This window comes from Entelurus aequoreus, linkage group LG21, assembly GCF_033978785.1.
Source record: "Entelurus aequoreus isolate RoL-2023_Sb linkage group LG21, RoL_Eaeq_v1.1, whole genome shotgun sequence".
Lineage (NCBI taxonomy): Eukaryota > Metazoa > Chordata > Actinopteri > Syngnathiformes > Syngnathidae > Entelurus > Entelurus aequoreus.
This window is the reverse complement of record NC_084751.1, coordinates 8,852,839-8,864,955: the sequence shown is the minus strand read 5'-3', so window position 1 is coordinate 8,864,955 and position 12,117 is coordinate 8,852,839. Positions and strand designations below refer to the sequence as shown.

General features: G+C 37.7%; 1 protein-coding gene across 5 annotated transcripts in view; it reads right to left on the bottom strand.

Moving 5' to 3' along the window:
* Positions 1 to 1,351: 1,351 nt before the first annotated feature.
* Positions 1,352 to 12,117, bottom strand: part of rasgrf2a (Ras protein-specific guanine nucleotide-releasing factor 2a) — a 40,989-nt gene continuing 30,223 nt past the window's right edge. For 3 of the 5 annotated variants that reach the window (XM_062030748.1, XM_062030750.1, XM_062030752.1), the window contains 10 exons: positions 11,126 to 11,238; positions 10,998 to 11,058; positions 10,847 to 10,936; positions 9,400 to 9,503; positions 8,266 to 8,350; positions 4,654 to 4,851; positions 4,493 to 4,572; positions 4,197 to 4,314; positions 4,050 to 4,118; positions 1,352 to 3,967 (listed from right to left, as the gene is read on the bottom strand). In XM_062030748.1, coding sequence (XP_061886732.1) covers positions 3,872 to 3,967; positions 4,050 to 4,118; positions 4,197 to 4,314; positions 4,493 to 4,572; positions 4,654 to 4,851; positions 8,266 to 8,350; positions 9,400 to 9,503; positions 10,847 to 10,936; positions 10,998 to 11,058; positions 11,126 to 11,238 — 1,014 coding nt within the window. In that variant the 3' untranslated portion in view covers positions 1,352 to 3,871. The remainder of the gene's footprint in view (positions 3,968 to 4,049; positions 4,119 to 4,196; positions 4,315 to 4,492; positions 4,573 to 4,653; positions 4,852 to 8,265; positions 8,351 to 9,399; positions 9,504 to 10,846; positions 10,937 to 10,997; positions 11,059 to 11,125; positions 11,239 to 12,117) is intronic. The other 2 variants (XR_009823605.1, XM_062030749.1) reach the window with 2 other exon arrangements.

The following is a 12,117-nucleotide window of genomic DNA, read 5'->3' as shown; positions in this document are numbered from 1 at the left end:
TTTTTTTTTTTTACATAAATAAATACAATCATGTGTGCTTACGGACTGTATTACTGCAGGATGTATTGATCTATATTGATATAGAATGTATATATTGTGTTTTTTATGTTGATTTCATAAAAAAATAAATTTAAAAAATATATATATATATATATATATATTTTTTTTTACATAAATAAATACAATCATGTGTGCTTACGGACTGTATCCCTGCAGGCTGTATTGATCTATATTGATATAGAATGTATATATTGTGTTTTTTATGTTGATTTCATTAAAAAAAAAAAAAAAAAAAATTTAATTCTTGTGCGGCCCGGTACCAATCGGTCCGCGGACCGGTGGTTGGGGACCACTGGTGTAAAATGTCCACTGGCCAGTTAGCTCATACATGTCTTTAAATCTCTGCATTGATGAAGTCATGTGCTGATCATTCTTACTGTGGACCCTGAGGGGAAAAAGACTTCATATGGTTCATGGGGACCACATTGAAATCATTTGCATAATTCACACACATTTGTACGTGACTACTGAGGACCATTTAATAACTCCAACCAACCAGTAAACATGTTTTATGGGCCAAAGCTTAAAAAGGACTTCAGAATGGATCTGACTATCATTGAAAAAGGTTTCCCTTTAGGGGACCTGTTTTTTTGTCAGAGGTCCCCTAAAGGTGACTGTGTAAACCAGGGGTGTCCAAACTTTTTCCACTGAGGGCCGCACACGGAAAAATTTAAGCATGCGGTGGCCATTTTGATATTTTTCATTTTCAAACCATAACAAAATATATGGATTTTTTTTTTTTTAACCTTTAGGGCTCCCGGGGACCATAAAGGGTCTCAGCCATTAAAACGTTAAAAATAAGTCAAATTGTTATTATTATTTTTTATTTAATGCTTACAGTAAATCTCTATATCAACTTCAGGTTGATAAAAAGTAAAAAAAAAAAAGGTTTCATGCCTTTTCTGTCAAAGACAACTTTGTTTTGTATAGCAAAACTGGAAATATGCAGTATTTAGTAATTAGAGCTCTAAAACAGTGGTCCCCAACCTTTTTGTGGGGGTGGGGGTGGGGGGGGGGGGGGGTGTATTTAAAAAATAAAAAAATATATATATATTTTTTTTTTAACATAAATAAATACAATCATGTGTGCTTACGGACTGTATCCCTGCAGGCTGTATTGATCTATATTGATATATAATGTATATATTGTGTTTTTTATGTTGATTTCATAAAAATAACAATTTAAAAAAATATATATATATATATATTTTTTTTTTTTTTAATTCTTGTGCGGCCCGGTACCAATCGATCCGCGGACCGGTACTGGGCCGCGGCCCGGTGGTTGGGGACCACTGCTCTAAAAGATCAATGCAGGACACCATTGATTTTAATTCTTTAATATTTTTGAGAAATCAGTTAAAATATTAATAAAATCCCACTAAATATATTTGGGATCCAAAAGGTGCCCCACTCATAAAGTGATACATTTTTATTAGTTTTTTTTTAACTTTCAACACTTAAGTTACGAGATCAACTTCAGATATATCTGTCCATTTGACGTTTGAACTATTATTTTGTTTGTTTTTATGCTCTTTTGTCAAAGAAATCTTTGATGTTTTTATCTGGCAACCACACAATGTATGCAATATTTGTTCCACATAAAACATTTTAAAGTGACATTTTTTTAAGTAATTGGAGCCTTGAATGGGTCAATAATTCATTATAACATAGATTTTTTTGTCTAATGCATGGCAGCTTTGTGTCAACATTGCAACTTTTTCTTGTTAGATTTCACCTCATTTCACTTTTTTAAATGTTTTTTTTTATTTTTGCAATTTTTGCAGAATGTGTGGCGGGCCGCTAAACAATTAGCTGCGGGCCGCAAATGGCCTCCGGGCCGCACTTTGGACACCCCTGGTGTAAACAGAGCCATGTCCCCATTAAGTAAGCATTGCCAGAAAACACACACACACACACACACGCACACACACACACACACACACACACACGAAGGAACCCCAATGTTAGTCAGCGTGTCATTTTTGACTTTTTATTGGTGTGAAAATGATGGAAAAGAAAAAACTGTAACATTAAACATACGCGGAAAGTAAATATTATAAATAAACTGCTTAGGTTGACATTCTTTTACAGTGCAAAGGTGCTACCGCTAACGACACACTCCAACTACGTTAACAATACTGGCCAGGAGCTAATTATAATAATAATAATAATAATAATAATAATAATGGAAAATATCAATAGGATTTTAAGTGTATTATCTTGTTAAAAAATGCGGAACCACAGCTTGGACCAAAGAACCAGAACATTCAGGTACTGCTAAGTTAAGTGGATTGGTAACGTAGAACAAACATTTCTACGAGAACCTCCAGAAACGCGGTCTTTCTTCACGGTAAGATCAGTTGCTACGCAACGCCCCAAACCTGATCCAGGAGCTAATAATAATAGCATTAGTAATACTAATGGAAAGTATCAATAAGTGTATTATCTTTGTGTACAAAAGTGCGAATATTTGATAATTTCACTAACTAGCTCGTTGCTAACGGTCACGGTGCAGCTGTAGAGTGCGGACTGCGGACAGGAAGTGACATCACGTCGAGCTCCGGAAACAGGAAGTGCTTTGTTTTTGTACACGCAAGCTAACTTTCTGTTTAAGTTCAGGTCCACCTGAGTGGATTGGTAGCGTAGAACAAACATTTCTACGAGAACCTCCAGAAACGCGGTCTTTCTTCACGGTAACATCGGTTGCTAGGCAACGCCCCGAACCTGATCCAGGAGCTAATAATAATAGCATTAGTAATAGTAATGGAAAGTATCAATAAGTGTATTATCTTTGTGTACAAAAGTGCGAATATTTGATAATTTCACCAACTAGCTCGTTGCTAATGGTCACTGTGCAGCTGTAGAGTGCGGACTGCGGACAGGAAGTGACATCACGTCGAGCTCCGGAAACAGGAAGTGCTTTGTTATAGAGCGTTTTCTATTGGGGCTCCGGTACTCTGGAATGCCCTCCCGGTAACAGTTAGAGATGCTACCTCAGTAGAAGCATTTAAGTCCCATCTTAAAACTCATTTGTATACTCTAGCCTTTAAATAGACCCCCTTTTAGACCAGTTGATCTGCCGTTTCTCTTCTTTTCTGCCCCCCTCCCCCTTGTGGAAGGGGGGGGGGCTCAGGTCCGGTGGCCATGGATGAAGTGCTGGCTGTCCAGAGTCGGGACCCGGGGTGGACCGCTCGCCTGTGCATCGGTTGGGGACATCTCTGCATGCTGACCCGTCTCTGCTCGGGATGGTCTCCTGCTGGCCCCACTATGGACTGGACTCTCACTATTATGTTAGATCCATTATGGATTGGACTTTCACAATATTATGTTAGATCCACTATGGACTGGACTCTCACTATTATGTTAGATCCACTATGGACTGCGGTCCTCTCCAAGGTTTTTCATAGTCATTCACATTGACATCCCACTGGGTTGCGAGTTTTTCCTTGCCCTGATGTGGGCTCTGAACCGAGGATGTCGTTGTGGCTTGTGCAGCCCTTTGAGACACTTGTGATTTCGGGCTATATAAATAAACATTGATTGATTGGTTTGTTTTTGTACATGCAAGCTAACTTTCTATTTAAGTTCAGGTCCACCCGAGTGGATCAGTAACGTAGAACAAACATTTCTACGAGAACCTCCAGAAACGCGGTCTTTCTTCACGGTAACATCGGTTGCTAAGGCAACGCCCCCAAACCTGATCCAAGCCGTGTAAGAGCGTCCCCGGTTCTGGCTCCGGTTGCGGTTCTATGTCAGGTGACCCGTAACAGCCGAGCGAAGGCACCGCCGTGGGAGTGAAGCCAAGACGTCGCTAGCCCGGCGACACCCGCGGCTCCGTCTTGAGGGAGCGCTCATAGAGCGTGTCCTCGTCCATCACCTGCGTCTTGTCCAGCAGGAAGTGAGTGACCTGGAGGGGGCGGGAGTTGGGCAGACGTCAATCAAGGCAAGCCGGGAAGTACGTAGACGTAGACGCCCCGCGACCCCCCCACCTTGGCCTGGTGCTCCAGCCTGTAAGGAGCTTGCTGGAACTGACGGATCTCTCGGATGATGTGGGAGATCTGACACACAGGAAACATGACCACGCCCACGTTAGCAACAGGCGGGACGGGACGGTTGCCTAGCAACAGCCTCTTTACCATCCTCATCTTGGAGAAGTTGACCAGGCCGTCCTCCGTGAAGTTGGGCGTTCCCTCCTCGATGAAGGCCAGGTCGGTCAGATACATGCCCAGGTAGGGCACGCAGGGGGGGTTACAGCTGCGCACACACACACACACACACAAACACACACACACACACACACACACACACACACACACACACACACACACACACACACACACACACACACACACACACACATACACACACACACACACACACACGCGCACGTAAGAACCCATGGTTTAGGTTGAACACGCTCAAGCAGGGTTACTTTTTCAGCGTCTCTCGCAGGTTCTTGAAGCGTCCCTCAGACGACACGGTCCTCTGCAGACGCTCCATCAGCGCCTTGGTCTGCGGCAGAAGACCAGGACGGCGTTGATTGTACCTAATCAAGTGGCCCCCCCACCCCCCCGAGCGCACGCGTCCTCTCACCTGTTTGCAGACTTTGGCCCAGGTCTTCTTCAGCCGGTAGATGGCGCTGCGGTTGAGGGCGGAGGTGATCTCCAGCACGCCGTTGTAGTTGTTGAGGCAGCGGCAGATGTCGGCCACCGCCAGCCACTTCTCGATGGCGCCGGCCCGAGAGCCCACCTCCACCTGGGTCATGATCTGAGAGGCCACCAGGTTGCTCATCTAATGGGCAGACAAAAGAAAGTACAGGACAGTCTTTACTAGGTTTTTAGGGGATCTTGTCCTTATGTTTGTGTTATGATGTAATAATTGTGTATTTCCTATTCCAGGACTGTTTAAAGCACGTTGATTGGGAACATGATACAATACAATTACTACCGTATTTTCCGCACCATAAGCCGCACCTAAAAACCACAATTTTTGTCAAAAGCTGACAGTGCGGCTAATAACCCGGTGCGCCTTATATATGGATTAATATTCATATTTATTTTCATAAGGTTAGGTCTCGCAACTACGGTAAACAGTCGCCATCTTTTTTCCCCGTAAAAGAGGAAGCGCTTCTTCTTCTACTGTAAGCAACCGCCCCATAAAAGAGGAAGCGCTTCTTCTTCTACGGTAAGCAACCGCCAAGGTGAGCACCCGCCCCCGGAGAAGAAGAAGCTCGCGGATATTTCATTTCATTTGTGTGTTTCTGTAAAGACAACAAAATGGCTCCTACTAAGAGACACGCGTACAAGGTTCCACTGACTTTTGATATTCATGTGAACCGCACTGTGGATACAACGGGAGCACGTACGCTGAATATTCGCACCACAGGGAATGAGAAGTCGTCCTACTGTGGTTGTAGCTTGCCATGCTAACTGCCAGAAACTTCCACCCACGGTGATATTCAAAAGGAAGACCTTGCCAAAAGAGAACTTTCCAGCCGGCGTCATCATAAAAGCTAACTCGAAGGGATGGATGGATGAAGAAAAGATGAGCGAGTGGTTGATAGACGTTTACGCGAAGACACCGGGTGACTTTTTTCACGCAGCGCCGTTCCTGTTGATCTACGACTGCATGCGCGTCCACATCACAGATGGTGTCAAAAAACAAGTGAAGCACACCGAAGAAGAAGAATTCGAGGGATTTGTAGATGAGTAATAACTTCAGAAAGTGAGCTTTAAATGTTTATTTTGTGTGTTGTGTGACACTAACGTTCGAGCAACGTTGAGTTATTGATGTTGCTATTGCTCTGCACTATTTTGAGTGTTACTATTTTTGTGATTGCACATTTGCACATTACATTTTGGGAGTGAACAGAGTTGTTAGAACGCTGGTTTGTAATATATTATTAAAGTTTGACTGACCTATCTGACTGTTTTGTTGACATTCCCTTTAGCGTAGCGTAGGTGCGGCTAATAGCACGGGGCGGCTAATAGGTAAACAAAGTTTTGAAATATGCCGTTCATTAAACGTGCGGCTAATAACACGGGGCGGGGCGCCTTATGGTGCGGAAAATACGGTATACTATATATATATATATATATATATATATATATATATATATATATATATATATATATATATATATATAAATAACTATATATATATATATATAGTTATATATATATATAACTATATATATATAGTTATATATATATAACTATATAGTTATATATATAACTATATATATATAACTATATATATATAACTATGTATATATATATATATATATAGTTACAGTATATATATATAACTATATATATATATATATAACTATATACTGTATATAACTATGTATATATATATATAACTACATATACATATATAACTATATATATATATATATATATATATATACATAGTTATATATATATATACATAGTTTTATTTATATATATATATATGTATATACATATATATACACATTTATATACACATAAAAAATACTATATATATATGTATATATATATATATATAACTATATATAGCTATATATATATACACATAGTTATATATATATACATAGTTATATATATATACATATATATGTATATACATATATATATACACATTAAAAAATACTATATATATATATATATATATTATATACATACATATATATATATATATATATATATATACATACATATATATATATATATATATATATATATACATACATATATATATATATACATACATATATATATATATACATACATATATATATATATATATATATATATATATAAATAAATATATATATATATATATATTATATACATACATATATATATATATATATATATATACATACATATATATATATATATATATATATATATATATATATATATATATATATATATATATATATATATATATATACATACATATATATATATACATACACATATATATATATATATATATATATATATATATATACATACATATATATATATACATACACATATATATATATATATATATATATATATATATATATATATATATATATATATATATATATATATATATATATATATATATATATATATATATATATATATATATATATATATATATATACATTATTTGCATACATTCAGATTTTTCAAAAAATTATATATATATATATATACACATGCATATACATACACATTAAATCCTGGAAAGTTTTTACATTATAGAAATGGAAAAAAGATAGACAATTTGATACTTACTAACATTATTATTATTATTATTATTATACAGTCTGTTTTGTCGCAAATACAATCCAGCTGAGATGCCATAAAGAATTTTTAGAGGGAACTTAAAGCAATATTTGAATTAGCGCTAATATATAAATGTCATTTATCATTTTTCAATGACAGTTTGGAGCTTGGACTTGGACTTGGACTTGGACTCCACTAACCACGTTAAACCCAGATTCCGAACTAACAAAGGTCTTAACTCATTCTCTTTCTATGCCACATCAATGTGGAATGCGCTCCCAACAGGTATAAAAGAAAGGGCATCTCTATCCTCCTTCAAAACCGCTATAAAAGTTCACCTCCAGGCAGCTACAACCCTAAACTAACACCCTCCCCGGATTGCTAATAATCAAATGTAAACAATCAAATGCAGATTCTTTTTCTTATGCCTTCTGATCTCTCTCTCTCTCTCTCTCTCTATGTCCACTACTTGATGTCCATATCCCACCCACCCCCCCCCCCCCCACCCCACCCCCCCTCCACACTCCTGATTGTAAATAATGTAAATAATTCAATGTGATTATCTTGTGTGATGACTGTATTATGATGATAGTATATATGATAGTATATATCTGTATCATGAATCAATTTAAGTGGACCCCGACTTAAACAAGTTGAAAAACTTATTCGGGTGTTACCATTTAGTGGTCAATTGTACGGAATATGTACTTCACTGTGCAACCTACTAATAAAAGTCTCAATCAATCAATCAATCAAAATGAGGCGTTAAGAGGTGTAATACAAAATATGAGCACTAGAGGGAGACAAAGCAATCACGAGTGGGATTCTTTTTGAATGAAGAAACTTACAAAAGTGAGTAAAAAAAAGGCTTTTTAAAAGGGCAAAAGTCACTTTTCTAAATGAACATTGCACTTTCCTGTTAGAGTGAACGTACATTGTTGAAGTGCTGGCTGGTCTTCATGATGAAAGGAGTCTTCTCCGTCTTGTCCACCTTCATCCAGCCTTGACCCAGGAACTCCCTGACAACACCAAATACTGTCAAATATTTCCCCTAAAAGAAGACGGACTCATCCTTTCTGGACTTGCTCACACATATTTGTCACAATAAATCAATTCTTGTTATTATTTGCCAATATCTCATACATTTTTTTGTACGCGAAGAGCTCACGAGACGACCTAAACCTGCATTCTCTCTCCTGGCCACTAGTGTAGGGATGTGCGTATCGATCCTGTGGTATCGATATATCGATACTCACACGCTACTCATTTGGCATCACTTTTCTGAAAAAAGTACCGATATAAACCAAAAAACGACGTGTGGGGGGTGCAAGCATCACTTTCAGATGTTTTTGCATTGTTTATTTTATTTTTTTACTGAATATTTTTGTTTAAATGATTATCCTAAATTCAAATAATTTCCACACAGGGGAATTTACTGTTAGTTGAAAATTGCTTGAGTATTTAAAACAAGATAAGAAAGAGATACAATTTGGAGATTCTTCATCTTTGCATTACAGTTTTATTTTTTTGCAAGAAAATCTTGAAATATATGATTGAATGTGATTTTGGTTTTAATCTGTAACATGATTTCTTACATTTCGAAAACATTAGCCTATTTCATATTTCATTAATTGCTAATTATATCACAAACTTTAAAAAATAACTGCAGCTTCTTGCGATTCGGATTTGACAGTTAATTGGAAAGCCCTAATATCTAATTATTATTATATATAATATATAATTATTATTATATATAATATTTAATTTATTTTTCATATTTGTTATTTATTTAAATTTTACTTTTATTATATATTGACCATAATACATGTGGTATAAATGGTCTGTATTTGTCTTGTGATTTGTCTTAAATAATAATAGTAATAATATTTTTGACTGACAAAAATTGCCATTAAGAAATTAATGGTATCGGTATTGGTATCGATGAAAATGCAAGAAAAATTATCGGTATCGTATCGAATCCTAAAAGTGTGGTATCGCCCATCCCTACACTAGGGGGCGTCAGGTTTGTCATGAAGTGATTGATGACGTCACCAGGGCTGGGACTTACTCATAAGGAATACTACGGAAGACGATGTGGTCCAATAAGGTGATCTGCTCTGCCAGCTCCATTGCTGACAGCGACTCAAAACACTCCGCCTTTGGATTCTCCGTCTACACACATACACACACACACACACACACACACACACACACACACACACACACACACACACACACACACACACACACACACACACACACACACACACACACACACACACACACAGTAAGAAAGACACATAATAATAAAGAACAGCATCATTAAAGAAGATGGATGTTAAGTAGAGATGTCCGATAATATCGGCCTGCTGATATTATCGGCCGATATATGCGTTAAAATGTAATATCGGAAATTATCGGTATTGTTTTTTTTATTATCGGTATCTTTTTTCTTTTTTTAAATTAAATCCAGATAAAAAACACAAGATACACTTACAATTAGTGCACCAACCCAAAAAACCTCCCTCACCCATTTACACTCATTCACACAAAAGGGTTGTTTCTTTCTGTTATTAATATTCTGGTTCCTACATTATATATCAATATATATCAATACAGTCTGCAATGGATACAGTTATTAATATTATCAATATAACTATATATATCAATACAGTCTGCAAGGGATACAGTCCGTAAGCACACATGATTGTGCGTGCTGCTGCTCCACTAATAGTACTAACCTTTAACAGTTAATTTTACTAATTTTCATTCATTACTAGTTTCTATGTAACTGTTTTTATATTGTTGTACTTTCTTTTTTATTCAAGAAAATGTTTTTAATTTATTTATCTTATTTTAATAATTTTTTTAAAAAGTACTGTTGCGTCGACCAGCATTCCTCCAATGGGGAATTCAAATTGCTAGTCTCTCCCAGATTCTTTTTATGGCAATAAACTGATGTTTATATTCAATCATCAGGCAGTAGTTGGTATTTTGTGGTTTATTCTCAAAGCTTAGAGGACAAACCTGAGACCAACCCAGCACCCAAGCGTTCCTCAGCCCGGTCCAGATCGGTCTGAAAACCATCACGAAAACATTCTGTTCCTCAATCTCTCCCCCCGCCCTCACGCCCGCACAGATGCCCATTGTGTCCGTTATCTCAAGTCGGCCCGAGAAGGGAAGCAGGGAGGACTCCTCTTCTCTGCCTCCTACTTCAAGGCCGTCCACAGTGCAAGCACTTTGTCATGAGACCATGCAAAAAAGGAAAAGAGTACAAGATGGAACATTAGCTATTTAAAATATGACTATAGTCATATAAAAGAAGTAACTCTTAATTATGGATAAATGTGGATATATGCATCCGTCAGTACCTTATCTTCACCATAACAATGTATCAATTCCACGACTGCATATATCGGTTGATATCGGTATCGGTAATTAAAGAGTTGGACAATATCGGAATATCGGATATCAGCAAAAAGCCATTATCGGACATCCCTAATGTTAAGTCTTACCGCAATGAAGTGAAGAAGTGGACAACTTTTCTGCTCCACCATCATCATCATCATCATCATCATCATCACCGTGACAACGTTGAATATGAGCTTGTTAGACACAAAGTGTGTGTATAAGTTGTGTGTGTGTGTGTGTGTGGCGGACACCCACCATTTGTAAAATGTCTTCGATCTTCAGCTGAGCGTCGTCTTGCTCCTCTTGAGAAAGCGCACTGAAAGAGAGGAAAAGGTGTGGCAGGTTTGAGGCCACCAAGGAGATGGCAGGACAAAGATGTCCACCTGAGGATGTTGGCGGTGGCTTTCCTCTCCTGGGGCAGCAAGTCGGGGTCACGCAGCACCTCCTCCAGCAGGCTGACCACGCCCACCTTCAGCTCGCTGTTGCTCTCAAAGTCCTGCCAAGGAAGGAGGACCTTTTATTCCGACTCACGTCGAAGATTTGGACCGCCACTGATACAGTTGGACCACCACAAATACATTTGGATCCCTACAAACTGATTTGGATCACTACAAACACATTTGGACCACCATAAATCACAAATACATTTGGAGCGCTACAAACAGATCCAGACCACCACAAAGATTCAAACCACCACAAATATATGTGGACCACCACAAATATATTTGGACCACCACAAATATATTTGGACCACCACAAATATATTTGGACCACCACAAATATATTTGGACCACCACACAGATTCCAAACCGCCACAAATATATGTGGACCACCACAAATATATTTGGACCACCACAAATAGATTTGGACTACCACACAGATTCAAACCGCCACAAATATATGTGGAGCACCACAAATATATTTGGAACACCACACAGATCCGGACCACCACACAGATTCAAACCTCCACAAACATATGTGGACCACCACAAATATATTTGGACCACCACAAACATTCAAACCACCACAAATATATGTGGACCACCACAAATATATTTGGACCACCACAAATAGATTTGGACCACCACAAATAGGTTTAGACCACCACACAGATTCAAACCGCCACAAATATATGTGGACCACCACAAATATATTTGGACCACCACAAATAGATTTGGACCACCACAAATATATGTGGACCACCACAAATAGATTTGGACCACCACACAGATTCAAACCGCCACAAATATATGTGGACCACCACAAATATATTTGGACCACCACAAATAGATTTGGACCACCACACAGATTCCAAACCGCCACAAATATATGTGGACCACCACAAATAGATTTGGACCACCACAAATAGATTTGG